Source organism: Chlorocebus sabaeus, chromosome 8, assembly GCF_047675955.1.
Source record: "Chlorocebus sabaeus isolate Y175 chromosome 8, mChlSab1.0.hap1, whole genome shotgun sequence".
Taxonomy (NCBI): Eukaryota; Metazoa; Chordata; class Mammalia; order Primates; family Cercopithecidae; genus Chlorocebus; species Chlorocebus sabaeus.
Window position 1 is genome coordinate 94,771,815 of NC_132911.1, and position 27,081 is coordinate 94,798,895.

Consider the following 27,081-nt stretch of genomic DNA (forward strand, 5'->3'; position numbering starts at 1 on the left):
AAGATACATGTAAAGAAATTAAGCAACTAAGACAGACTGCATCCAGATATGAAAATATACACTATAATACATTCCAATGACCTCTCAAATATAAAATCCTTCAAATGAAGCATACTGGAATATGGCAGCCCAGATCCATTAGCCATCATAAACCACCCAGACAAAAAGAGTATATCAACTTGGTCTGTGGAGCAGAATGTCCCTTGGCGATAAGAGAAAAGCCTATGGCTATGAGAAAACAGGATACAAAAAAAAGATCCTATTTCCAGCAAATTACTTGAAAAGCTTTGAAAGCAAATTTCAATCCCTTCCATTTATCTGTTTCTCACAGTGTTCCACCAATCATACATCTTTGCCATTGGTTTGTTTTTGGGATATCTATATTCACTGGGATAAACATTTATAATTTTAACATACAGATATACTAAAATATTATTTATAACCTATCTACTTGCTTATACCCAATATTTATGAGATCCTATATGTATAAATATATGGTATTTATAAATATCACATATGTATAAATATATGTATAATTACACATGTATTTATATGTATATTATACATGATACATATTTATAAATACACATATATATGTATATTATATATGTACATATGTGTACATATATGTATATTGTTATAGATGTACATATCACATATTATATGTATATATTATAGTATATGTATATACATATGTATACATATGTATGTATATATTTATGTATATACATACAATATATAAATACATGTGCATATATGTATACTATATGTATAAATACATGGTATTTCTACATATAGGATTTCATACTGGGTATATAAATACTATATATATATATATATAGCCTAACTACTGCCAGTGTTGGGCAGATTCTAATAAGAACAATAGCATGATTTTAGCTTCATGGCATTTATAATTTTGCTGCCAAAACAAGTTCTATTCACCTAGAACAAAAAATTTTAGACTGCAACAAAGTGCCAAAAGATATGGTACAAATAAGTGCATAAGAAGAGTTCAATCTTGCCTCAAACAGTCAGGAAATGGTGACTAGAAAGATAAGTTATTATGCAGACTAAAGGTAAGGGGAATGGTCTCTTTAGATATAATTTGCACCTTGAACGTTCTTTGCCCTGTAAGTTATTTTCATTATTTTAGAAAATGTTTTTCTCTTTTCAGCTTCATGGTGGATCCTGAACAACAACTAGATGTTCCTAGACATTTTCCTTATGGTTCCAAGTGCAAAACAGGTGTTCTTATCTAAAATGTCAATTAGAAAATTATCTGTGGTTGTTAATCTACTGTATATTTTTGTTTGGTATATTTACTAAGTGCACTCTTTTAAAACTTATTCTATAATTTTATGATTCATGTGAATTTTAGCTCAATTTTCACAGTTCACTAATATTCTCAATATTTAATGCTAAATGCTTTGCTACACTGTAACTAACCTAAAACCTTTTAGTGACAAAATCCTAATATGTGGAAAAAAGCATACACATAAAGGAATAATATTGTGAAAATGAATTTGTTATGATAAAGAAAAAATAAAGTGGAAACTTTTAGAGTATTACTTCATAGGGCAGATTTTGTAAACTGTCGTATACTGTAAAGGGTTAAATCAGCGTTTTGTGATTTTTAACAGATTTTCTGTGAGTGAAGTTTATTCTTCCAACAATGTCTACTCCATACCCAACCCAACTCACAGCCCTATGACTATTATCTTTGCATTAGTTAAAAAGTTAGTATATAGGCATCAAACAACCTTGGCTGTAACCTATAGACTCTCTATCTATGTATCAGGTTATAGACTGGTTTTTCAAAAGTGAACAATTCTGTGATAAGTTAGAGTACCATTTAGTAATACAGCAACATTGTGTCATTTATTAGCATCATAATTCCTTGTTATGTAAGTTAAATATATCAAGAAAGAAGAGACTATTGCTTTGGGAAAATGTGGTTCAAGTTTTATGGCATATAGTTTTGCTATGTGACAGACAGCTAACTTTTCTTATGAAAAATACATATTTGCATGTAAACAATGATTTCAAAATACTTGAAAAATAAACTTTTAACCCAAATGAATAAATAAGAAATATAAAACAAGCACAAAACCTTACGGAAGTCATAAAATAGTAGGGAAGGTACTAGACAGAAGACATCTGTTTTCCAATTTCAACACTAGAATGACTAAAATATCTACCTATAGAACTATCTATAGATAGTATACTACCTATACTCTGCTCAACAAGCTCAGAAATTTTTTTAATAATAAAAATGTGTCCTGGTTATAAACCCTGCTGATGAAAATACAATACATATAAAAATGTATAGCCATGTTTTTTTCTAGTATAAATTCCTTTGAAACTATAAGTCTTTGGGGAAAAATATAAGGTAAAATTTTCCAGTTTTTCCCCCTTTGAAAAACTCAGGAAAAAAGGAAGATTGAACTAATAAAATTTTATTTCTTAAATATAAATTTGACCTAAAATATTTTCTCAAACTAATTCATGAAACAGCAACTTTTACCAATACCTTTGTATACTCTCAGTTCTCATCCAATATAAATAAAATTTTAAAATCTTTTCATAGTTCTATTAGAAATAAGTAGTAAATTTTGATATATTACACATATACACGTGTGTGTGTGTGTGTTTGTGTGTGTTTGTGTGCCTCTGGTCAACTCTAAGGATGACAGACACTGTGTAACAACACCTGGGTCAACTCTTTTAATTTATATACAAAGCAAAGAACAACATTAATGGAGATATACAATGATTATTCAAACAAGCTATACATATGTACAAAGGCAAATAGACACATAACAAAACAGTCTCTGCAGACTGATTGTATATAGTAAGAAAAGATCAAAAGACTTTAAAACCTAAAGGACTTTTGACATACAAACTCTTCTTGAGAATGTTTGTTGTAAGTGGTTTCAAAAATACAAATTATAGCCAATCAAAACATTGCTTTGGTTGGTCCATTTAAGTATCCAATTCAAAAAGCATATCAAATCTTTTGGGTACTAGGCAGTTTCCAAAGTAGCATGGTAGTGTTACTTGTTAAAAGGGTTCTGTTTTCAGTAACAGTACTGAATGGAAAGGGTCTGCAGATTCCAAACTGGAATAAGCTCTATCATATTCTGAAACAAGAATTAAAATGACTTGAGAATGGGCAAATAATAAAGCAAACCAATTAATTATATGGTCATTCTGACCCCAGCTCTTATACAAATTATACATATATTTTGTGTATGTTTGTGAGAGTTGTATGTATGTGAACTGTGTGCGTGTATATTCACATACAAGTATATACTGAAACCTATAGTGGAAAAGGAAAGTAGGGCCAAAAAAAAAAAAAAAGAAAAAGAAAAAGAAAAAGAATAAAGAAAAAACTGAGACCTAAGTATAAATATCTCATTTTAAAGTAAACAATAAGTTTATAGTTAACAAAGATTTTTTTTTTCTATTTGAAAACCCATTTTCCTAAAGAACAAAGTAGTAAAAACAAAAACAAAAACAAAAAAAAAGAAGTCACCAAAAGACCAAGATAGGAAATGTAACATGGAATACTAGCTTGAATCTGGAAAACAAGCTCAAAAATCACTGCGAAAAAAAAAGTACTGGTTTTAGAAGTTCAAAATTCAGTGAAACAAACTTTTTGCCAATAGACCTAGGGACATGAGAAATAGAATTAGGGAGAGTTTACACTTACCTATATATCAGCAGATTTTTCTGGAAGAAATCCTTTTTTTTTTTTTTTTTAACAACAGTAACATCCAGAGTGACAAATTGCAGGAGATTTAATGTATAAAATTTCTAGGAATTAAAAGCTTAAACTCAAAAATTCTTCATCCATATATGTTATAAGAAATTATAGAATTAAAACTTAATGTACGTCAATTATTTTCAAATGTCCAAATTCTTTTGGAAAAAAAATATCAGTTTTACTTTGAAATTGCTCAACTTCTGCTATTCATATGGTCTGATTAGTGACATAAGTAGCAGCTGTTTTTCAACTTCAGTTTCATTCACTACCATTGTTTCCAAATTATCAATCTCTGCTATTAATTATGAATTTAAGACCATATTATTATCAAAAACCTAGAGACCAATCATATATCTGAAAAGAAACACCCATTAAAAATTCTCCCTCCTGTCATTGAGAACTATGCATTGAACATTCTGAATCATTCTAAGCCTCTGGAGAGACTGTAATGATCCATTCATGAGCTGGTATGAAATCAGTGGGAAGCAGAACAACAAAAGCAACTTTAAAAGCAACAAGAAATTATGTACCATATATACACTGTAGCAAATATTTTATATTTGAGAGTCTTTACAGCTTACATTTCCATTCCATTATTACAAGTGATGAAAAACAAAAAATTGCAAGTAGTACGCAAATTATAAATATACAGTCTTCCCACTTCACTAACCAAATTCCTACTTTCCAGTGTAACTTCCCAATTTATGCAGGAAACCTCCTGCAAGGCTGAAACTGATTAGAAAATTCTTTATAGTTTAAAATAGCTCTTTCTCATTTTTAGAGAAGTCAAATAGTCAACCATCAAAATTAAGAATAATTGTCACAGTCCATTACAGTTATTGTTGCTAGATCCACCTTATTTGCAGATGTCCAAACTATAAAATGAATAATTCTTTCTCTTCAAATTCATCTGTTCTTAAAATGCTACTTAAAACTTTGGTTGTTTTCCTGTAATATAAAAGAAAAAGTTAATTTATCAATTGATTGAATACGGTTTTTACTAATTAGTTCATCAAACCAAATACTGTGAATGTACCAGGTGTTTACAGATTTAAATGCATGTTAACATAGAAACTATTAAAGTAACTAGAACTGTCAAGTAACAAAATGGCTCATGTTTTAAAAATATATGTAATTCATTTTAAAATATATTAAATCGTATTCCAAACCTGTTGTTCTGTTTCTGTGGCACCTAGTTTTAAAAAATGTATTAATGTGTAAATCAAAAGTAAAATGAATTCTAATGTGTAAGTTTGTTTTAAAAAGTGTATGTCAAGCTTTTATTTACACAATAAAATGTTATTAAAGGTGGAAAGTCTACAAATGAAACAGTGACTATAGTTTATATAGCACTGAAGTTTACATTTATTCTTACAGACCATGGATTACATATCCCAAAGATCTTTGAACAGGTGGAAAAGTTGAAATATCAAGTACATTTTTCTTATTTAATATTCCTGTATGAGAAGTATTATACAAAATTTTAATTCCTGCTTTAATTAACTTTTAAAAGAATTGGCTAGAGATTTAAAGTTAGGGAGTTTAAGAAATATTAACATAAACTATGAACAACATAACTTTTTTAAAAATTATAATTTGAGGGAAAAAATACTATGAATTCCAAAGAATTAGAATACCAAAAATGGAGATAGGAGGTAGTACCATATATCTCCCATTTGAACTTTTCTCAGTATACCTATATCCTGAATCTCATATCAGAAGAGTCCTAGCTGCCTTTACCTATATAAAGGTATTTACGAAAACTCTAATAGAAAGTTAAATTCCAGTCAAATGTAAGTAGAGACCATAAAGAATGGGAATCATTTACTAAGAGCAAATGAGAGAAAAGTATCATACTCAGTAATCTCATGCATTATTTTATTAATCCTAACAGTCAGAGATTATCATCCTTATCAGCAACTGCAAAACTAAGGTTCAATGATGTTAACTGACTTGTCCAAGTTTGAACTGCCAGTACACAGAATGGAGCTACAATTTGAAGCCATGTCTGATGACAAAATCCATGTCCTTTCCATAAATATCCTAAGAGATGCATGTATGTATTCATTATGTGTATTTATTTAGATGGAATTTGATAAGGTAACAGAAATATAAAGGGCTAAGAACAGCAAAGACATGTTAAAGAAAAATACATGAGATGATTTGTTATAATGTATAAAAAGACTAATTGAACTTCTGGATAGCCCATTAACAGACCACGCATATATTGCCACAAAGATGTCAGAGAAGTACCATTTCAATAAATATTTTTAAAATGACTGGATATCCATGTAGAAAAAGGTAAAACTTGATGCCCACCTCACATCATAGAGTAAAATTAATTCCAGGTGGCAAATATAATTTAATTGAAAAAATAAAACTTTTAGAGTATTGGATATTTTCATGACCTTCCAATTAAAAATATTTCTTAAACAAAATACAACTATTCCATTCTAATTTTTAGACAGAGTTACTTTATAATAATTGGTTTATTATACCTTTAGATTTTTGTAGTTTTCTGAATTACCTGTATCTTATAATAAGGACGGTTAAAAATCTAGAGGTAGAGTCTGATGAAAATGTTAAAGAAAAATATTTTTAATATAATATTACAATACAAACTTAGAAAACTACTTACTGGTTTTTGCAGTACAATGGGATGATCAGGCAGAAAGTCTGGTTTTTTTCTGCAGATGGAAACACTTGAGAGCTTCAACAGGAAATCTCTGCTGTATTTAATTCTCTCTGTAGATATTAAACATCAAATGTAATGTTATGAAATGCAGAGCTGTCTAGATCACTTTCTGGTTTATTTTTTTCTGGATGTCCTCTATTATTTTATAAAATGATGAGTAGTGTGTCTATGCAAAAGAGGAGGAGAAAAAAGCTTTGAAAAGCATCTACTGCCTCCAATTCTCCTTTTACATAGAAAGAAAACCAAGTAACCAAGGAAAAATGAAAGAAATATAATTAGGAAAATGGGGAATGCATGGCTTTTTTCATCTGGTTATTCAGGTCTAGTAAAATGATCTTCTATAAAGTATAACCACAGTAAAAACTATTAGGCAATTCAGATCCTGCCAAAATGTTACTTTAATGAGCCTATCAAGTCTCAATCAATACTAAAAACTTAACACAATAAAAATAAATTCAATTCGAGAAACATTTATTGTACATCTTACTATGTATCAGGAACTGTGCTAGATAATAATGAATAGGACCCAAGATAGGGCCCTTACCTTCAAGGAGAACAATGTTTCAAATATCTGCAGATTTCAAATCAGAAATGATTACCAGAAACGATCACCAAGACAGATTATATGCTGTCCCAGAAGGCAATGGAATAATATGTTTAATGTTCTAAAAGAAAAGAACAGTAACCAACAATCTCATGTCCAGTGGGGGGAAAAACCCCTCAGAAATGCATGTGAAGGAAAGACATTTTCAGATAAAGTAAAATTGAAAGAATTCATCACCAGCAGATGTGATCTTCAAGAAATACTAAAGGAAGTTCTACAGGCTGAAGGGAATTATACTAGATGGAAACTTTACTGTTGAGAAATAAAGAGCAAAAGAGATGATAAATAGGTGGGTAAGTATAACAGATTCCTTTTTTTCTCTAAGTTTTGTTTTAAGAAATATGTATTACTGTTAAAGCAAAAGCAGCCACAGATAATATACAGATGAAGGATGTGGCTATGTTTCAATACATTTTTATTTATAAAAACAGGAATTGGTCTGTAAGCCATAGTTTACTGACCCCCTAAACATTACATTAAGGACTACAAATTGACAGAGTGGATTTAAAAAATAAGAAGATCCTAGTATATGTTGTCTACAAGAGACACATATTAAATATAAAGGCATATAAGTTGAAAGTAAATGGATATAAAAAATGCAAAGACTAGGAATAAGAAGGGTTGAATTACTATCTTATCTTCCTATCAACTAACAGGTAACAATTATCAATGTGTTGTTCCTAATACACAGTTCTGAAATACATCAAGGAAAATTTAACTTATCAGAAATTTTGGGTCTGGCTTCTTTCATGTAACATTTTTGAGGTTCATCCTTAATCTGGAACATTCTATGTAGCCAAACCATCAATCAAGTGTGAGAACAGAATAAAGATATTTTCAAATACACAAACTCAAAGAATTCACCAACCCAATACCCTTTTTTTCATGAAACTCCTGGAGAATGTACTTGAGCAAAATAAGGACATAAATCAATAAAGAAGAAAACATAAAACTCAAGAAATGGAGGTAAGTGATGTCAGGTAAAACAGCCAAGTAGAGAACTCTAAAAGTCTTTCCTCCACAAAAACAAGTAAGCTCATAAAAACTGTCAGAATCAACTTTCTCCGAACCCCGGACTCTAACCCAAAGCCTGTAAAAACCAGGGGAATGCTTAGTGAACAAAAAAATAGCTAAATTTGGGAAAAAATTTGTGGCATTTAACTTACCTGGGACCATCCCCCAGATAGGCCATGGCCTTGAAAACAACAGCCCTCGTTACTTTTACAGGTTCCCAGAACTGGAGGGAGTAGTACAGACTTCATTCTCAAAAAATTATGATTATTTGTTTTGACCTTTCTGGTGGCTCCCTGAGGAACCATTCTGAGAAGCTTGCCTGTACTTCACACCTAACTAAGAATTCTCCTAGCATTAAAGCTGCTGCCCAAAATCCATTTGTCCAAACATTTACAGGAAAATGTATTAGTTGCTTCCACCTGAGACAAGGGATAACAATTGGAGCAAACATTAGGCATACCAAAAAGCTTGGGAGGAAAAACTGAAAAAACAAGATGCTTTGAGGAAGAAGGGCACTGAAAGAATCCCAAATATTCTTTATAGAAGCCCACATGCATGGCAAAGCTAGGCTCATGTTCACAGAAAAACTTGAGAAGATCCTAAGCACTCACTCCTGGCTGACTTTCAGATTCCTACCAAGCAGGAAATGAAGGTGAAAGCAGAATTAAGGCAATACATCAAAATACATAGAGGCCTTATGCAAAGGCTGAAAGAGGGGCTTCTTTGTTTTTCAGTTTGGTATGGTTCTAGCCATTGAAGGAAATTATGTCAAATCACTAGCTGACCACTAAGATAACATAATAGAGACTTCCATGGTCATTCATGACAAAGAATACAGATTTTACAGTATTAGTTTGCAAAAGTCACTAAGCTAACAACAACTACTACAACAAAGAGCAACAACAAACCCAAGGGAAGAAAGAAAATCTGATTTCCAGAGCAGCCACATCATAACATTCAAAATGTCCAGTTCTCAACCACCACAACAAAAATTATAAAGCACGCAATGAATGAAGAAAGTATGGGCTCATTCATTGGAAAAAAAGAAATAGAAATTTTCACCAAGGAAGCCAAGACATTGAATTTACTTGAGAAAGACTTTCAATAAACTATTTTAAATATGCTCAAAGAGCTAAAGAAAATTATGAGAGGAGTGTCTCATTAAATAGAGAATATCTATAAAGAGATGAAACTTATAAGAAGCCAGATAGAAATTATTGAGAAGTACAATAACAGAAGTGAAAAATTCACAAGAGGGTTTCAACAGCAGATTTGAGCAGGCAGAAGAAAGAATCAGCAAATTTAAAAGTAATTTAATTGACATTATTCAGTCTGAGGAGCAGAAAGAAAAAATAATAAAGAAAATGAACAGAGTCTAAGACACTTATGGGTTACCATCAAGCATACCAACAAATATATAATGGGAGTGCCAGGAGGAGAGAGAGAAAAAGGAGAAGAAATGGTATTTGAAGAAATTGTGGAATAACATTTCCAAAATTTAACAACAAAAAAAGAATCTATACATCTAAGAAGTTCAACAAACTACAAATAGAATGCAGACAACCCCCAACTTATGATGGTTTGACTTACAATTGTTTGACTTTATGATGATGTGAAAGCAATTCAAGGTTTCAGACTTTAAGCACTGGTGATTCTCTGACCAAAGACTCTCTGGGCCAAAGACTCTCATACCAACTTATATTTCCAACTTATGATGAGTTTATTGGGAAGTAATCCCACCATAAGTTAAGGAGCATTTATCTGTATACTAAAAGAGATTCTTCACACATAGATACATCGTAATCAATCTGTTAAAGTCAACGAAAATCTTGAGGTCAGAAAGACAGTAGCAATTCATCACTTTACAAGGGATTCTCTATCAGATAAACAGCTGATTTCTCATCAGAAACTATGGATGTCAGAAGTCATGGGATGACATATTTAAAGTGCTGAAATCAAAAAACATGTCAATCAAAAAATCTATACCTGACAAAAGCTCCTTCAAAAATGAAGCAGAAATGGAGACATTCACAGATAACCAAATACTGACAGAGTTTACTGCTTGTAAACCTGTCTTACAAGAAATGCTAAAAGGGAATCTTTCAGACTTAAAGGATAGTACGTGACTAAAATGCACATGAGGAAATAAAGAACACCAGTAAATGTAACTACACAGGCAAATATAAAAGCATCAACAAATTTTCAGTATGAAGTTCATCCTTTTCTCCTATATGATTTAAAAGACAAGTGCATAAAAATGCATAATTATAAATCTAGGTCAATAGATGACAGAAGGTGTATAAAGATGTAATTTATGACAATAACAACATAAAGGTGACTTTAGAGATCTATATAGGAGCAATGTTTCATATAACATTGGAAGTAAGTTGATATTAATTCAAACTAGTTTGTTATATATTAAATTAATACCCAACACAGCAATTAGGAACATAAAAAATATAGTAAACTAAAAGGAAATAAAAATAGTACACTAGAAAATACCTATTAAACACAAAAAACAGTGATGGAGGAATCAAGTAACAAAAAAAGACATACAGAAGACAAATAGCAGAATGGGAGGATTGAGTCCTTTTTAAATCAGTTAATTACATTAAATGTAAATGCACTAACTTTTTCAATTATTATAAAAGGCAGAGATTGGTAGAATGAATTTTTAAAAATCATCTCATTATATTCTGTCTACAAGAGACTCATTTTGGATCCAATGACAAAAATAAGTTGAAACTGAAAGACTGTAAAAGATATTCAATTCAAGCAGTAACCAAAAGACAGCTGAAGGGAGTATACTAATATTAGACAAAAATAGACATTAAGACAAAAATTGTTATAAGAGACAATGGACATTTATACAATGATAAAAGCATCAATTAATCAAGAAGATATAACAATTATAAGCACATGTATACCCAACAACAGAAAGAAAAACACAGAATTAAGCATAGAAATGGACATTTTAATGTTAATAACTGGAAACTACAATATTCCACGCTCGATATTGGATAGGAAAACTTAACAGAAGATCAACAAGGAAACAGAACGTGAACACTACAATCCAACTAACCTAATTACATATATACAACACTTTACCCAACAACAGCAGAATATACATTCTTCTGAAGCACACATGGAACCAGAGCACGCATGTTCCACACACATGGAACATTCTCCGGGATGAACTCATATGTTAGCCCACAAAACAGTCTCAATAAATTTAAAAAGATTCAAATCATACAAAGTATGCCCTATGGCAACACTGAAATAAAACTAGAAATCAAAACCAGAAGTAAACTGGAAAATTCACCACTATGTGTAAATTAAAACACACTCTTATACAACCAATACATCAAAGAATAAACAACAGGGGACTTAGAAAATATGTGACAAATGAAACAAAGTCACAACATATCAAAATTTATGAGATGAAGCAAAAACAGTGTTCAGAGCATAGTTTATAGCTATAAACGTCTTATTACAAAAGAAGAAATAACTCAGTATCTAACATTACACACTAAGGAACTAGGAGAAAAGAGCAAACTAAATCAAATACTAGAAAAAATGAACTAAATAATAAAGATCAGAGTGAAGATAAATGAAATAGAGAATATAAAAAACAACAGAGAAAATCAGCAAAACCAAAAGTTGGTTATTTGAAAAGACAAAAACTAACAAACATTTACCAAGACTGATTAGGAAAAAAATGACTCAAATTATTAAAATCATAAACAACAGTGGTCTTGCATCCTGCAACTTTAATTTATTTTTATTAGCTCTAATAGTTTATGTGAATTACCTAGGATCTTCTATATATACAGATGCTTCTCAACTTACAATGGAGTAATACAGTAATATTAACTTTATATGAATGCTAAGACATTCAATGATAAAATTGGGAATTATGATAAAATTTTACCTTTTTTAACTGGAGACTGATGTTGCTGTTGTTCATTAAGACCTTGAGAAAAGGCTTGCATTCCATTCGTCTTACACTGTTAAACATGAAGAAAATAAACTTTTTAACTCATGTTTTAAAATTTTATATAATTAGTTTAACTACCCAAAAATATTTTCCTAATAATATACGCATTTAGTAGGAGCTAAGTAATAAGCAATCATTATAAGTCTGCTTATTTAAAATGAGCAACAAAAACATCTTTCAAAATATTTTCACATATATCTACAGTTTTTTGGCATTATTATAATTATTATTGAAAAGGAATATAAAACTAAAGATGAATTTTATTGTCCTAAAGATAAATAATTCCATAGTCACTAAAAGTACTTTTTTTCTTGACAAAAATGCCATTTGGAAAAAAAATTTAATAGATGAAAACAAAACATTTTTATTCACAAAAATTCTGCAAGAATACTATTTACTTTTTTAATCTCTGAAGTAAAGACTGATGTCGCTTTATAAGCCTATGGACTATTTCACCTAATGCCTTGGAAATAAGAGAAATAAGAAAAATTGATGTTATCCAATGAGACAAAGAAAATCAGAAACACTGGCAGAGTTCTATGTCTTGAAGAGAGACGCCTTAGTGCAGAGTTTTTCCAGTCTCACTTGCAAGACCATCTTTGTTATAAGATTGGCTAAGCTAATCTGATGATATTTTAAAAATTCATTTTTACCTAAATCCTTTTCTTCTGATCCCACACTCACCAGGACATACTCAGATTCAATTTAGCTTTCCATAAATCTCCCTAGAAGTAAACAATATACCAGTTGTACCAATAAGAGGAACCCAGAACATAAGACATCAAGATTTCTCATTATAAAATAATTGGTGTTCTGATTTTATAAATCAGTTTTACAAACTTGGTTAATACTATCTACCCCTGAGAGATTATCTCCTCTTGTGCTGACAAAAATCAGTTTGCAAACCATCCCTGAATTAAGGTAAATCTCAATGAAAGTAGGTTTCTTTGGAAACATCTATCCTTAAAAATAAATATCTGTGCTCCATCAATCATTGTATTGACAAGTTGTAAGCCATTCCTTAAATATCTGTGAATGCTAACTACTCCACCTAAAGGCAGTAGGACTAATTATCTAATGCTGACACAATAAAGTCTATGGAGATAATTCCACACTATTGAAATAAGAATGTCATCAGAAAAAAAATCAAGTTTTAGTAGAGCTTTTTAAGTAGAGATAGAAAAAATGGAAAATGCCTAAGATTTGGGTTCTCCAAAGTTCTTCTAGACTGTTGTATTTAATTAACTATAAAATGGTATTCTAAAAATTAAAAAAAAGACTATTTCTTACCTCTGGAAATTTTAGCAGATGCACATTTCACTAAGTGTGTAACATCTACTTAAATGCAAGATCTAAAATCAGACTTGAAGGTAAAATTGTACTTTGTCATGTCTGTACATATTAAAAACTTAAAATACTGATTATTTCAAATAATAGCATGTAAAAAGTACACCTACAAAAAGTTTTATACAGTGATTATCTATATGTTATCTCATTTAATTATAATCCTATAAGGAATAAGGCAAGTGTTATGATCACTATGTTATAGGTAAGGAAAATCAGACCAGAAAAGTTTGGTGACCAAGCCAAAAGTACACAGATAAGAAACAGCTGAGCTAGGTTTTGAAACTCAAGGCTACTATGTAAATTTGTGAAGGGTATGCATCTAAAGGGTTATCATTCACCACATAAATGTTGTATGTTTTCTAGCAAATAGCAGCAAAGTATCTTACTCAAAAAAACAAAACAAAACAAAACCCAAAAAAACGTGTATTTTCTATAATTTTTCATTCCTCTTCTAATTCTTGCAAAGTTGCCAAATGGGTAGTAGCGGACCTGTTAAACTCATCCATTTAACAAACACAGAGTGCCTATGACATGACAAGCACTGTGCTTTGTGTCAGGAAATACAAAGATGAACATGACATTCCAGTATCTGTTCTCAGAGACTCACAAACTAAAAGGCAGAAAAATAAAAAAGCAAATCATAATAAAATCTGAGAAGCTCTGTAATAAAGATATGCAGAAAGTACAATAAAAGAACTGAGTCAGGGTATCAAACTTGGCTTAGAAATGCCAGGAAAGGCTTTACATAGGAGATGATGCTTATATTGACTCTTGAAGGATCAGTAGGAGTTAGACTGGCAAACTAATGAAAAATTAATGTTTATGGAATAAAAGAATAGCCTTGTACTGAAGAGCATAGGAAAATATGGCTAGTTCAGGAAATGGAAAAGGTTAAACAGAGGAGTAAAGCAGGATAAGCATCAAGTTTCTTACAATTTTATTCAAATCAAGTGCTCTTTGTAATGGTACAATTCCCCAGTATGCATGCTCAGAAGTTCTATTTAGACTTTTTGTATTTTTTTGAGACAGTGTCTCACTCTGTCACCCAGGTTGGAGTACGGTGCCACGTCATAGGTCACTGTAACCTTGAACTTCTGAGCTCAAGTCAGCCTCCCAATTCAGCCTCCTGAGGAGCTAGGACTACAGGCATATACCACCATACCCAGCTACTTTTCAAAAGTTTTTGTAGAGACAAGATCTTGCTACATTGCCCAGGCTGGTCTCAAACTCCTGGGCTCAAGTGATCCTTCCACCTCAGCCTTCCAAAGTGCTAGGACTACAAGTGTAAGCACCCCACATGGCCCTTTTATATTCTATAGCAAGAAAGTTCCCAGCCCTCTGTCACTCATCTTAAACAAATGTATACCACTGAGATCAGGAAAGAGAATAAGAAGAGACAAATGCCTATCACTCTCTATTCCTGGAATGAAAAGTTAAAGTGCGAGATTTCTAGGCAACATCAAAAGATAAAAGGTAAACAGGAAAAAAATTACAATTCGTATCTTAAATAGTTTCACCTAAAAGGGCTCCCAGGAAACAATTTAAAAAAAAATAAAAAAGCCTATAGAAGAGAATGGGCAAAGGACAAGAAACGGTAACACAGAGGAGAGGAAATCCAAATGACTCTGAAACAGATTAAAGTTAGCCACAAATTCTTGATACTCTTCTCATCAAGAGGTAAATTCTGTATCTCCTTCACTTAAATCTTGGCAAGATCTATGACTGCTCCTACCAATATACATTTCAGAAGTGACACAGTGCTAGTTTCCAATCCCAGATATTAAGAGGCTGGCAACTTCTATCTCCTGTCCCTTTGAACATTAGTCTTGGAACCCACATGTAGTGTTATAAGAAGCCCAAGCCACTTGGAAAGGCCATTTGTAGGTGCTCATTCCAGTTCATAGTACCAGCTGAGCTCCAAGCCAATGGCCAGTATTAACTGACAGCCATGTGAGTGAGTCATTTTCATCATCCAGTCCAGTCAAGCCTTTAGCTGTCTTAGATGCTATCTGACTTCAACTACATGACTATACTAAAGTGAGATATGGCCAGCTGAGTTCAGTCATCCCAGGAGACCATGAAAGAAAACAATAAGCTGTTGTTTTAAGCCAAAATTTTCAAATACTTTGTTATGAAGAAATAATGAAAAACAGGTTAAAGAAAGTTGTTCATAAAGGAAGATAATACCAGATAGAGCCATGGATTTACACAAAGAAATAAAAAGTTCTGGGAAGTCAATAAATGAAAGTAAAATAAAATTATTTCAGTTTTTAAAGTTAAAAGATAACACAGAAAGAAAAAAACATTAGTAATGATTGTGTGTTTACAGTCCAAACAAAAGTAAAATTATCATCATAATAAGCACAAGAACGGAAGGGTGGTCTCCATAAAAAGTTACTAGATCTAATAACTGAGTTTAACAAAATCAATTATATTTCTAAACCCTAGCAACCAACCAGTAAAATTTAAAATTTACCAAAAAATACCATTTACAATACTATCGAAATATCTGAAACACTTATAAATTGTATAAATGATGTTCAAAAGCTCTATGCTGGAAAATACAAAGAATCAAGGGGTATGTCAAGTTAACAGATCACAAGATGTCAATTCTTCCCATATTAATCTATAAATTCAATCAAAATGCCAATAGACTTTTTTGTAGAAAATGACAAACTCACTTAAAATTTATATGCAAATACAAAAGACCTAGAATTGTAAAGATAAATTTTAGAAACAAAGTTAGTGACCTTTCATAACCTGGTTTCAAGACTTAGCATAAAGCTACAGTAGACTATAAAGTGTAATATTGACATAAAAGTAGACATAAATCAACAGAACATAACACAGTTTTGAAATAAATTAATGCATGTGTGATATACTGGTTTTTCAAGGAACTTTTGCAGTTCAATAATAAAAAGACAACTCAAATAACAGAAATAAGCAAAAAGACATGAATAGGCACTCTACCAAAAAATAAAAATTTAAAGAAAGAAAAAGGAAAAGGAAAACACAGATGTCAGAGAAGTTCATGATAAGAATCTCAATCTCACTAAACATTAAGAAAATGTTAAATACAATGAGATACCACTACTAACACACTAAAATGGCTAAAAATAAAAAGATCGACCATACTAATGTTGGCAAGGCTGTGAAGCATCTGGAGCTCCCTCATATTACTGATGAGAAGGTAAAATGGCACAACCACTTTGGAAAACATTTTATGATATAAAGCTAAACAAACTTACTATATGATCTATCAATTCCACTCCTGGATAGTATGTGTATTTCCACACAAAGATTTGTACATGATAGTCTATAGTAGCATTACTCATAATATCCAAAAACTAGATACAATTCAATGTTCATCAACTGATTAATAAACAAATTGTTGTATATTTACAGTAGGATATTATTCCACATTTAAAAAAAAAACTACTGATATATACAACATGAAAGGATCTCATAAACATAATGCTGAGCAAAAGAACCCCAGCACCAAGGAATACACATTATATTTTTCATTTATATGAAACTCTAGAACAGTAAAAACTAACTTATCTATCATTAAAAGAAGCAGATCAGTGGATGTATGGGGCAGGAAGGAGGGCAAGGGGTTAATGTTAAGGGTAAGTGATAAATTACTGCAAGGGGATATAAGGACATTTTGGAGGATGATGGAAGATTTTCATTGTGGGGTTCATTACATGGGATAAATATTTCTCAAAACTCATTGAACAAATGAGTTCACTTCACTATATGCAAACTATACCTCAATAAAGGTGGTTTGAAAATATATCAAGTATCTCTAACATAGGTTCTACTAGCGTTTGCATAATTGAAGCAGCAGACACAATTGTACATTTAGAAGTAATTTAACTGCATAATTTGATTTTTCTCTATAAAACTGCAATGTTAACATATTAATTTTTTACATATAAAGTAAAAGAAGGTCAATGGTTCCAAAAAGTAATGAATATTATTGTCGTATTTAATTAGGGAAATGTTAGCTGCTAGAACAAATAAAACATTTCTATGACATAGAAAACTCATAATAAAGCCAGAATAATTAAGACATCATGATATTGATTATACAGCGATAAAATATGATCACTAGAACAAAGAGCCCAGAAAAGATATGTGTATATGAAAAATTATTATATAATTAAGATTCCACTGATTTATAGCATGAATTATTCAATAAATTATGCTTTACAATCAGTAGCTTATAGGAGAAAATCTAGATTTCTATCTTACACCATCCAAAAAATCACCTTTAGGTAGACTACACACCTAAATATGAAAGCAAAACTTCAAAGCTTTTGGAAGAATATATAGGAAAATATCTTTTAATTTTGGAAATGGGAAGGCTTCTTAAAAGTGAAATCCCAAAGAAAAACATTGATAATATCACTACATTAATATTTAAAACTTTTAAACAAAAAATGCCACACAAAAATGACTCTCTAATAGACAATATTCCTGGAAAAGAAAATATTTTTATGCATATAAGAAAAATAATTAGAATCCAGAACATATTTTAAAGGTATATAAATCAAAAAGAAGAAAATCCAGGAAAAATGGGATAATAATATGAATTGGCAATTCACAAAAGAAGAAATCCAAATGATCAAACTAAACATATGAAAAGACGCTCTACTTCACAAGTAATAGAGAATTAAAAATTAAAACCAACCAAAATATATAATTTCTCATCTACTGTCTCACCCAATGTTCAAGTCTGACAATAGTAAGGTGAGGACGTAGAAAAATCAGAGCCCCTGTTCATACAAATTGCTTTGAAGAGTAATTTGGCAGCATCTAAAAGTTGAAATTAAGAATACTTAGTAATTCTACTCTAATTTTATGCCACAGAAAACTTCTCAAACATATAAAAACGAAATATATAGATGGCAGTCACAATAGCATTTATTATAATATAGAAACAAGTGCCCATCAACAGAAAATGGAAAAAAATGTGGTATAGTCCCATATATTAAAAGATTATTCTATATCAGTTCATATTTAACTGCTTTATTCATTGTAAAGTTGCCTAGTATTCCATTTACAAACATACTTATGGTTGTGCATGCATAGTCTATTCGTGGATAAGAAATAGTAGCGAGAGGCCGGGCACAGTGGCTCAAGCCTGTAATCCCAACACTTTGGGAGGCCAAGGCAGGCAGATCACCTGAGGTTGGAAGTTCAAGACCAGCCTGACCAATATGGTAAAACTCCACCTGTATTAAAAATACAAAAAAAAAAAAAAAAAAAAAAAATTAGCTGGGCGTCGTGGCGGGTGCCTATAATCCCAGCTACTCAGGAGGCTGAGGCAGGAGAATCGCTTGAACCCTGGAGGCGGAGATTGCAGTGAGTCGAGATCGTGCCATTGCACTCCGGCCTGGGCAACAAGAGAGAAACTCTGTCTCAAAAACAAAACAAAACAAAACAAAAAAGACAGAGAGAGAAAGAATTAGTATCTAGGTAAGGAACTGGTACAATGCATCTGGATAAGAAACTGGTGCAATGCTTACTTCTGATCAGAGGAAATAAGAGACTGGGACAGAGATTGGAGGGAAACTTTTCAATAAATGTCATTTTGTATATTTTGAATTTTAAACTTTGTGACTAATTTACTTAGTCAAAAAATTAAAATTTGTAATAAAATGTTAAAGCAAAGATGACAAAATCCTATTTATGTAAAACAAAACAATTCTATTTGTCATAGCAAAAGTACAAATACATTCATGGAAAAAATAAACTGAGGATAGTTATCTACGGGCAGGATGGGAAGGAAATAGGATGGTAGAAGCACATATATAGGGTTTGTAACTATATGTTAAGTTTCTTTCTTTAAACTTTTTTAAAGCAAATATAGCAAAATGTTTAGACTTTAAAATGCTGGGTGACAGATAAATGGGTGTTACATTCTTTTTAACATATGTACATAAATTTTTAAAAAGTATATAAAGCATAGTATCTGGCACACAATAACCATCTAACACACGTTACTTTCCAACCTATAATATTTCTTTTTGTTATAATTTCTAAAACTTACTCTGCTAACTCCACTTTGTATGCACTGAGTGTTGCACGGATATTCATTTTGAAAGTTGAAAGGGAACACTGCTCCTGTTAGGAGAGGAAGAAAACGATTTTATATATCTATTATTTCAATAAATAATATAATCAACAAAAAGCTTAAGTATCCAGGATATTCTTGGCACCATTTTGAAATGTGTTCCGACAGTTCATTTATTCAACATTCATCCAATCTTATGAAGTATCTGATGCTGTGTTAAAAGGATGGGCATACAAACATGAAAAGAGTTCAGAGATAAGAGTTCACAATCTATTTTAAAAGACAAGCTCATATATAATGATTATAATATAATTTGATACGCAGTAAGCTTATTGAGAGATTTAGAGAAAGTACTACGCCAAGCGGAGTGGGTTTGGGGTATCACAAAGGTTTCACAACATGAAGTAATTAAATCTTATTCTAAAAGAAAAAGTAAATGATTCCTTTAGGGATCTGAGATGGCCAGGGAGTATGTAAGTGTGTTAAGAAACACCAAAATTATTTTCTGATTTACTAGACTTTTCTGCCTAATAATCCCCTACTCTCTTGTCTGGATCTTAAGAAGGTACAACCAAATAAGATACCAGGGCTACCTGCCCACCTTGTATCCCCTTTCATTCTCATTCTTTCATGTAACAGTGTTGGAGAGAAATCAGTGAAAAACTGGATCTTCAGAGATGAAGTGGGGTGGGAGGTGCAGGAAAAAGTCTGGTCACAGAAAAGAGCTGCTGCAATGGTTTTACATTCTTTCCTTTAGGATAAAATTTGAGACTTGACCCTACACAACCACTTCCACTGCATCAGAAGTATATAGAATCAGCATTACTCAGCTATGGTACCAGAAGATTCATTAATTTCACTTATCTGACATAAGTCACAGGCATATTGAGAGCAAACATGACCAAAGTGAAGATTATCTTCCTTGAAGGATCCAATGACGGGAAAATGAACACAGGATCGAAACTGGAGCCTCTTCTACCTTTTTTGCTTCATCTGTAAACTCAATAAAATATCTGTATTTTCCCATTTCTAAGTAGTAAGTTAAGTCAGCTGAATACATAGACTAAGAAAAAGTTTAAAAAGTTGTATGTGTATCACCTAAAGTAGACACAGAAGCCATTCTACCAATAAGTAATGAATACAATTAAAAGACTAATATTCCAATTTAGAAGTTAAATACTAGGTATTTCAGGAGTTTGTCCAAAAGAATATCTTCATGGGCAAAAGAAAAACATTTTAGAATGTTTAAAATAGATTTTTTGAAATTAGATCTGTTCCAGTTCAAACACAGCAACAACCTCTATCAGAGTACAAGTATGACACAACTACTACAGAACCTTTAAGATTTATGCTAATTTTTTTTTTTTTTTTTTTTTTTTTTTTTTTTTTTTTTTGAGACGGAGTCTCGCTCTGAGGCCCAGGCTGGAGTGCAGTGGCCAGATCTCAGCTCACTGCAAGCTCCGCCAACCGGGTTCACGCCATTCTCCTGCCTCAGCCTCCCGAGTAGCTGGGACTACAGGCACCCGCCACCTCGCCCAGCTAGTTTTTTGTATTTTTTAGTAGAGACGGGGTTTCACCGTGTCAGCCAGGATGGTCTCGATCTCCTGACCTCGTGATCCACCCGTCTCGGCCTCCCAAAGTGCTGGGATTACAGGCTTGAGCCACCGCGCCCGGCCACAGGGCACAATTTTTACTGGGTGTATCACTCTGACCAGAAGCCAGAAGCCTACAAAAATGAGACATGAAAAAAACCACACACACAAAAAGTTACTTTCAGTCAAGGGTTATTCTTCCTACCTTTGTTGGTGTGGTAGACTACAGATTGGTAGGTAATTAAGAATCTTTTTCCTTCAGTAATACTTATAAACTCTTAGTTTTCATTATTTCTTTAAATATCCACCTGAAACAATTGCTTTATATATTATTTAGCTTTTCAAATACTAATTAGTCATTAATACATTAATATTTAAAGAACTGTATAATCTATTACTCACCTGGGGGAGAAGTCAGATGACGAACAGGTCTTGCTGGTTGAAGCGGTTTGCCAATTAATTTTTTGGTTTCCATTGTCACAAAGACCTTGAGGTTCCATACTAGAAGATGAAAAAACACATTTTTATCTTTTGGACGAAACAATCAAGATGCTTTACATATATACAAATAACCACATCTTTTTTTAAGATGCCTATTTTACAAGTTAAAGTGGAAAATACAAACACAAAAAAGCATTTAATATGCAATACTCAGACTCCTTTTATAGCATTTGTCACAGTTAAACATTCTCTCTTTAAAACATTTTCTTTCCTTAACTTTACTGACTCTATATTTCTTTTTGTTTTTCTTTTCTTTTGAGGCAGAATCTCACTCTGTCACCCAGGCTGGACTGCAGTGGCACAATCATAGCTCACTTCAACTTAAAGCTCCTGGGCTCAAGAGATCCTCCTGCCTTAGCCTTCCAAATAGTTGGGATTACAGGCATGAACCACCAGGCCCGGTTAATACATTTTTTTTAAAGATGGGGTCTCACTATGTTGCCCTGGCTATGTTCTTTTGGTTTGTTTCCTATTTCTTTGATTGCCTCTTCTAACTTCCTTCACTGATTCCTCTTCTTCTGTCTTTCTTCCAAATTTGGCTTTGGTCTTCTTAGCTAAAACTCATCTACGCTCATGGCTGCAACTTCCCATCTACATGATAAATATGCCCTAATTTATACTTCCAGAATCCACTTCTCTTTTAAACTCAAGTTCTATTTTTCTCATTGTCTAATAATATTTCAATTTATATATTATCACAGGTACCTCAAATTCAACATATCTAAAATCTAATTAATAACTTTAACTCCTGTATTCCTTTAAAGTCATCACCAACTCCCTTGGACCACACTTGATAAAACTGCCTTCAATTTGATGGGTTAAATTAGAGCCTCTGATTCCAGTATCAGTCTTTAATTTCTGTTCATGCTACTTCCAAAATATTAACGTTATTTTCTTTCATCATATATTTGGACATTTAGGTGTTTTGTCTATAGTTTCCTCACTATCTCGGCTGTTCTTCTTCTAAATAGCTATTTATCTGTCAAGACCAAGATCAAGCTCTTGCCACTTCCTTGGAAAATATGCCCCTGGCTCAACAGGTAAGGTTAAATAAATAGTCTACATGAAATTCTCTAACAATAAAATAATAATAGCAATAGTAATAAGTCTTCCTTCCTTATATTCCTCCTCCACTAGTCCCTACTGTATTTTATCAATTTTCCTAAAATATATCATAGTAAATATGTTACATGTCTACTTGATTGGACTATCAGTTAGTTGAGGCCACAAAAACCAGACCTTATTTATTTTTGTATTCTAGTATCTGCAACATAGATTTATTAAATAAACTCTATAAATGTTAAGTACCTCATCACTGCAACTAAAATCTAACACCTGTATGGGAGACAAGATTTCCAAATTTTGACGCCCATCAAGACAAAGTCAAAAACAAAACTCCACCTGATTTTGCACCTGCTTATCCAGAAATAATTGTAACCATATGATATTAAGAAAATCATACGTCTAAGTCCCTGTTTCCCCAAGTATAAGATAGAGTTAGTAACCCTTTAAGTTCCCAGAAATGCTTTATCCTGTTTTTAAAATATCTTTGGACATGTATAATTCAAATGTTAAAATTATAAACTTATAAACAACCTCTCAAAATTAGGAATGATAACTAAGCACCCAAAAGTTACTATTTGGAGATAACCCAGCAAGTACTTCAAGTTAATACCAACCCAGCTTTGTAATGTGTCTGTTAACTAGTGTTTCAACGTGGCAATTAACAACCTCTAAACAAAGCTAATGCTCTCTGTACTTTTTGTGCAATACAACTGGATATAACAAGATGTTAAAAAAAGTTATAAGCACAAGTAGAAAAAAATATTTCAAATAAATAGTTATTAATATTTTCTATGTGGAAGAGTATATTTAAAATAAGGACCAAAAAGCAACCTAATATACATTGCTTTATTTGATATTTATCCTATTTATTTTAGTTAAGACCCCAATACTAGTATGTAGTAACTTTCCATCCTATTCCCCACATGAAACTAGTGAATCAGAATACAATAGAATAGAGTACTTTGGCACACACTTCGTTGTTTTTCATTGCTCAGCTGAAATTTAGTTGTAGGTTGTTAAATCTTTTCCAATTGCTGAGCAAGGCAAATCCACAGTATTCAAACTAGGGATTTTCAAGAGTTGGGGATTACAGAACTCCATTATATGACATTGCAACACAAGTAAATAAACAAAAAACAAAGCTCTTTTGGTGCCACCTACCCTTCGATTTACAGTAGGAAAGATACAGCAATGACTCCCTGTATATAAATCCACATCAGTTAAGGAAATTAGAAAAGATGGTGTCATTCAGTACTCTGTTTAGTTTTTTTTGTTTTTTTTTTTTTAAGTAAACTATGCCTGCATGGAAACACTGACATTATAGGGGACAAGTTTGGGATTACAATGCATACTACATTCCACTATCATGTTAATTAATGAAAAACGTTAAGTATTTATAAAAGTAATTATTATTGTAAAACTGATTCACAGGATTATAATTAAGGCAGAACTCCATAAACCAAAACCTAATTCTCAGTTTAGTTAAAAATAATAGACTTAACTGCACTACAAAGTCATTATACTAAATAAATTCAGTCTTAAACTCTAATGCCTGCTTCATCCATGGAATGTAGAGATCAAAAAGTTTCCCTTGAAGCTACTGGTACTACCTAGAGTAGGCATGTATGATATCAACTATTCAAAGCACAGTTACAAAATAAACAGAATCCTGCCTACAACATTGGGTAGCAAGTAGTCAGCCAATCATAAGGTTGCAAAATGTAAATTTAAAAATGTAAATGTATAGTTTTGTGGTATAAATGTTTTTTAAAGGATATTTTGATCCGATGTCTCCAAAAAACTTTCTATTAATACATGCTGAGAAATGGTTGCTGATAGTGTTTTTCAAGTTCACATGCACTTAACAAATCATCTTTAAAGGCTAAGTTGTATGAATAGAATATTGGTAAATTAGTTATTTACAGTTGCTATTCTACATCTGGCAATACTAACTATATCTTAGGTTCCTTTCCTGTTTTAAAAAATTTACCTAAGTATGAATCTTCAGGCCTTATCAGTCCTGATATTACCAATAAACCTAGAATTGTCTAAAATACAATGGGATAATAAGCAGATATACTGACCAATTTGGCCAAAATCTTATTAATCTAATTTTTTGATTAAGAACCATTTTTAAGGTCCTACTACATACTAAATATAATTTCATTTAATTTTGAGCCATATATGAACTGTGGGAGAAAATTATTATTAGTCCCACTTTACAGATAAGAAACCTGAGGCTCAGAAAAATAAGAGACATGCCCAAGTCCACACAGCTACTAAGTGCTAGATGTTAGGATCTGACTACGAAGTTCACACCTTTATATCAAAACTTGCCTATTTGTTACATAAAAGAAAGATATCTGACTGTCCACTTATTACATGCGGACACTGCGTGTACAGATTTAAAAATTAATGTGAAAAGTAACATTTATTTATAAGGCCATGCAGAATAAATTGGTATATGCTAGTAATATCCATTTCCTCAATTTACTATTTTTCTTAGAATACTAAATAAATTAGGGAGTACTGTGCTTTCCTCACGCTACAGACGTGATATACTGCCATACTAACCATAGGTCACAGCATATGAAACATACTATGCATTGGTTTTAGAAGCTGAGTACTATACTTAAACTCCAATATAAATTCTAGTCTTCTTTGAAAAGTACTCATGCTTCTGCTGCCATTGAGAAATAAGATCATATGAAGTGAAATGATGAAATGAAAAGACCATATTTGCATTTACCTTGTGTATATTTCCCATATGATAACCAGATAAAATTTCATCTCAATTTCCAACTTCAAAACATTACAAAGTTAGGATTCCTTGAAACCAAATGCTACTTGTAAGTAAGCTGCTCACACTGACAAAATGATAAAGAGAAACATACAGGAAATATCAGGGAGTAAGAAATAAACCACCTATGACTCAAGTGGTGAAAGACATTTCACGTTCCACATACCTAGTTGCACTATTAAGGAAAAATTAAAACGAAAATATCAAAAACCTAGAAGCTAGGAGAGTTCCAACATATTTTCCATTTCAAGCCTTCTCTTTATAACTAATTTAATTTTTTGTTTGGTCTATTTGAGGGATTTCTCAAAACAAACACAATTTAACATTTAGATGGGCTAAAGATGTCTGTGATTACTTTAGTATGTAACTGTCCCTTCCGTAGCTTTGACTAAAACACCAGCAATGAAAACCTTGTGCCACCGGGTGTAGGGGGGCAAATAGTCTTGAAAGCCTCCCACCGCCTGGCAGCAGGTGCTGGGGCAGAGCCAAGGGGAGCTGTGTACTTAGCTCCTTTTTTGGCGATGGCTTTGGTCTCGGCCACTTGCCCCTCTATCGGGCTCCCCCGGCCCCCTACACTTTCCTTCCCCTCATCCGACGCGCTCGCTCCCATCCCACTCCCACTTCAGAGTCCACAGGAGACAGAAGGGGCCCTCAGAGATTTCCCGACCCACCTCAGAGCTTCTCTCCCTCGCCTCAACTTTCCCGGGGGTCGGGCCTGGGAGACGGCGCCCACCCGCCTCCACAACGCGGGGCCCGACTTCCGTCCCCCAGTATCGCTCATCCTCCCCAGCCACTTACTGACTCAAGATCCACGAGGATTTCGGGGCAGCAGCGTCGCCGCGCTCAGCCCAGACGCGGAGGCCGAGCGCCCCGCTGCCCGTCGGGGAACGGCTCCTGCCGCTGGTACGCTGGCTGACCGCGGTGGCGGCGGCGGGGGGCGGGGCGGGAGGCGGCTCCGAGGGGCACGAGGCGGGCCCAGGTCGGGCGCGGGGCGTGGCCTCGGGCGCTGAGCCTCGAGAGCCGCCGCACGCCCGCGAGGGTAGAACCGTTAAAAAGGTGGCGCGCGCTTCCCCGGGCACGCTAGGCGCGTGGGGTTGGGGCGGCGCCACCGGGAGCCGGTTGTCGAGGTCAGGAGGCCGCGACTGAGGCGCTGCTGACAGCCTAGCCCTGGACAAGGCGCGCCCTCGTGAACGGCCTTCGGGACCCCAGACCGTGGCCCAGCTTGTGCGAAGACTAGGAGGGGCCAGGCGGGCCGCCTGCTGGGGGCTTGGCGGCGGGTTCCAGGCAGGGTCTGTGAGGGAGGCCGCCTCTGTGAGGGAGGCCGCCTCTATGAGGGAGGCCGCCTCTGTGAGGGAGACCGCCGTCGTGCTGACGACTGAGTACACCGGTCTCCTCTCCCCCGTCAGAGCTGCTGGCAGGCCCAGCTTTCCCCTTGGTCCATTTAGTGGGTGCCAGGATTCGGGTTGGCAGGGAGGAAGATGTTTGAGACATGGTTTACCTCAGACAGGGATACAGCGTTTCACACGGACTGCCATCCTGAAAGGAACAAAATGAATTAAGGCAACTCCATCCTAATCATTTCTTTTTAATCTTCACCTTCAATCCTTTTGCTCATTTT

At 33.4% G+C, this 27,081-nt stretch overlaps 2 protein-coding genes across 3 annotated transcripts in view; one reads left to right on the forward strand and one right to left on the reverse strand.

Annotated features, from left to right (window-relative positions):
- The window catches only part of NECAB1 (N-terminal EF-hand calcium binding protein 1), a 179,335-nt gene extending 175,805 nt beyond the window's left edge, over nt 1-3,530 (forward strand). Inside the window, exon 13 of the mRNA XM_008001050.3 lies at nt 1,175-3,530. Coding sequence (XP_007999241.2) covers nt 1,175-1,203 — 29 coding nt within the window. The 3' untranslated portion in view covers nt 1,204-3,530. The remainder of the gene's footprint in view (nt 1-1,174) is intronic.
- C8H8orf88 (chromosome 8 C8orf88 homolog) lies at nt 2,710-26,398 on the reverse strand. Of its 2 annotated transcripts, none has more exons than XM_008001051.3 (6): nt 26,266-26,398; nt 21,500-21,598; nt 19,482-19,555; nt 12,011-12,086; nt 6,405-6,511; nt 2,710-4,714 (listed from the first exon to the last, which is right to left on the reverse strand). In XM_008001051.3, exons 2-6 carry the CDS (start codon nt 21,570-21,572, stop codon nt 4,691-4,693), a joined length of 354 nt encoding a protein of 117 aa, XP_007999242.1. In that variant the 5' UTR covers nt 21,573-21,598; nt 26,266-26,398; the 3' UTR covers nt 2,710-4,690. The 2 variants fall into 2 exon arrangements, with proteins under 2 accessions (XP_007999242.1, XP_007999243.1); XM_008001052.3 differs by having other exon boundaries at nt 26,262-26,392.
- Between the last annotated feature and the right edge of the window lie 683 nt (nt 26,399-27,081).

Excerpts from the sequence above, each read along its gene's own strand:
- C8H8orf88 (XM_008001051.3), bottom strand. The coding sequence starts at position 21,572 with ATGGAAACCAAAAAATTAATTGGCAAACCGCTTCAACCAGCAAGACCT. Across the intron at positions 19,556-21,499 it reads TCATCTGACTTCTCCCCCAG|GAGCAGTGTTCCCTTTCAAC; the intron begins GTGAGTAATAGA and ends CTCTCCTAACAG. Across the intron at positions 12,087-19,481 it reads TACAAAGTGGAGTTAGCAGA|TGTAAGACGAATGGAATGCA; the intron begins GTAAGTTTTAGA and ends CATGTTTAACAG.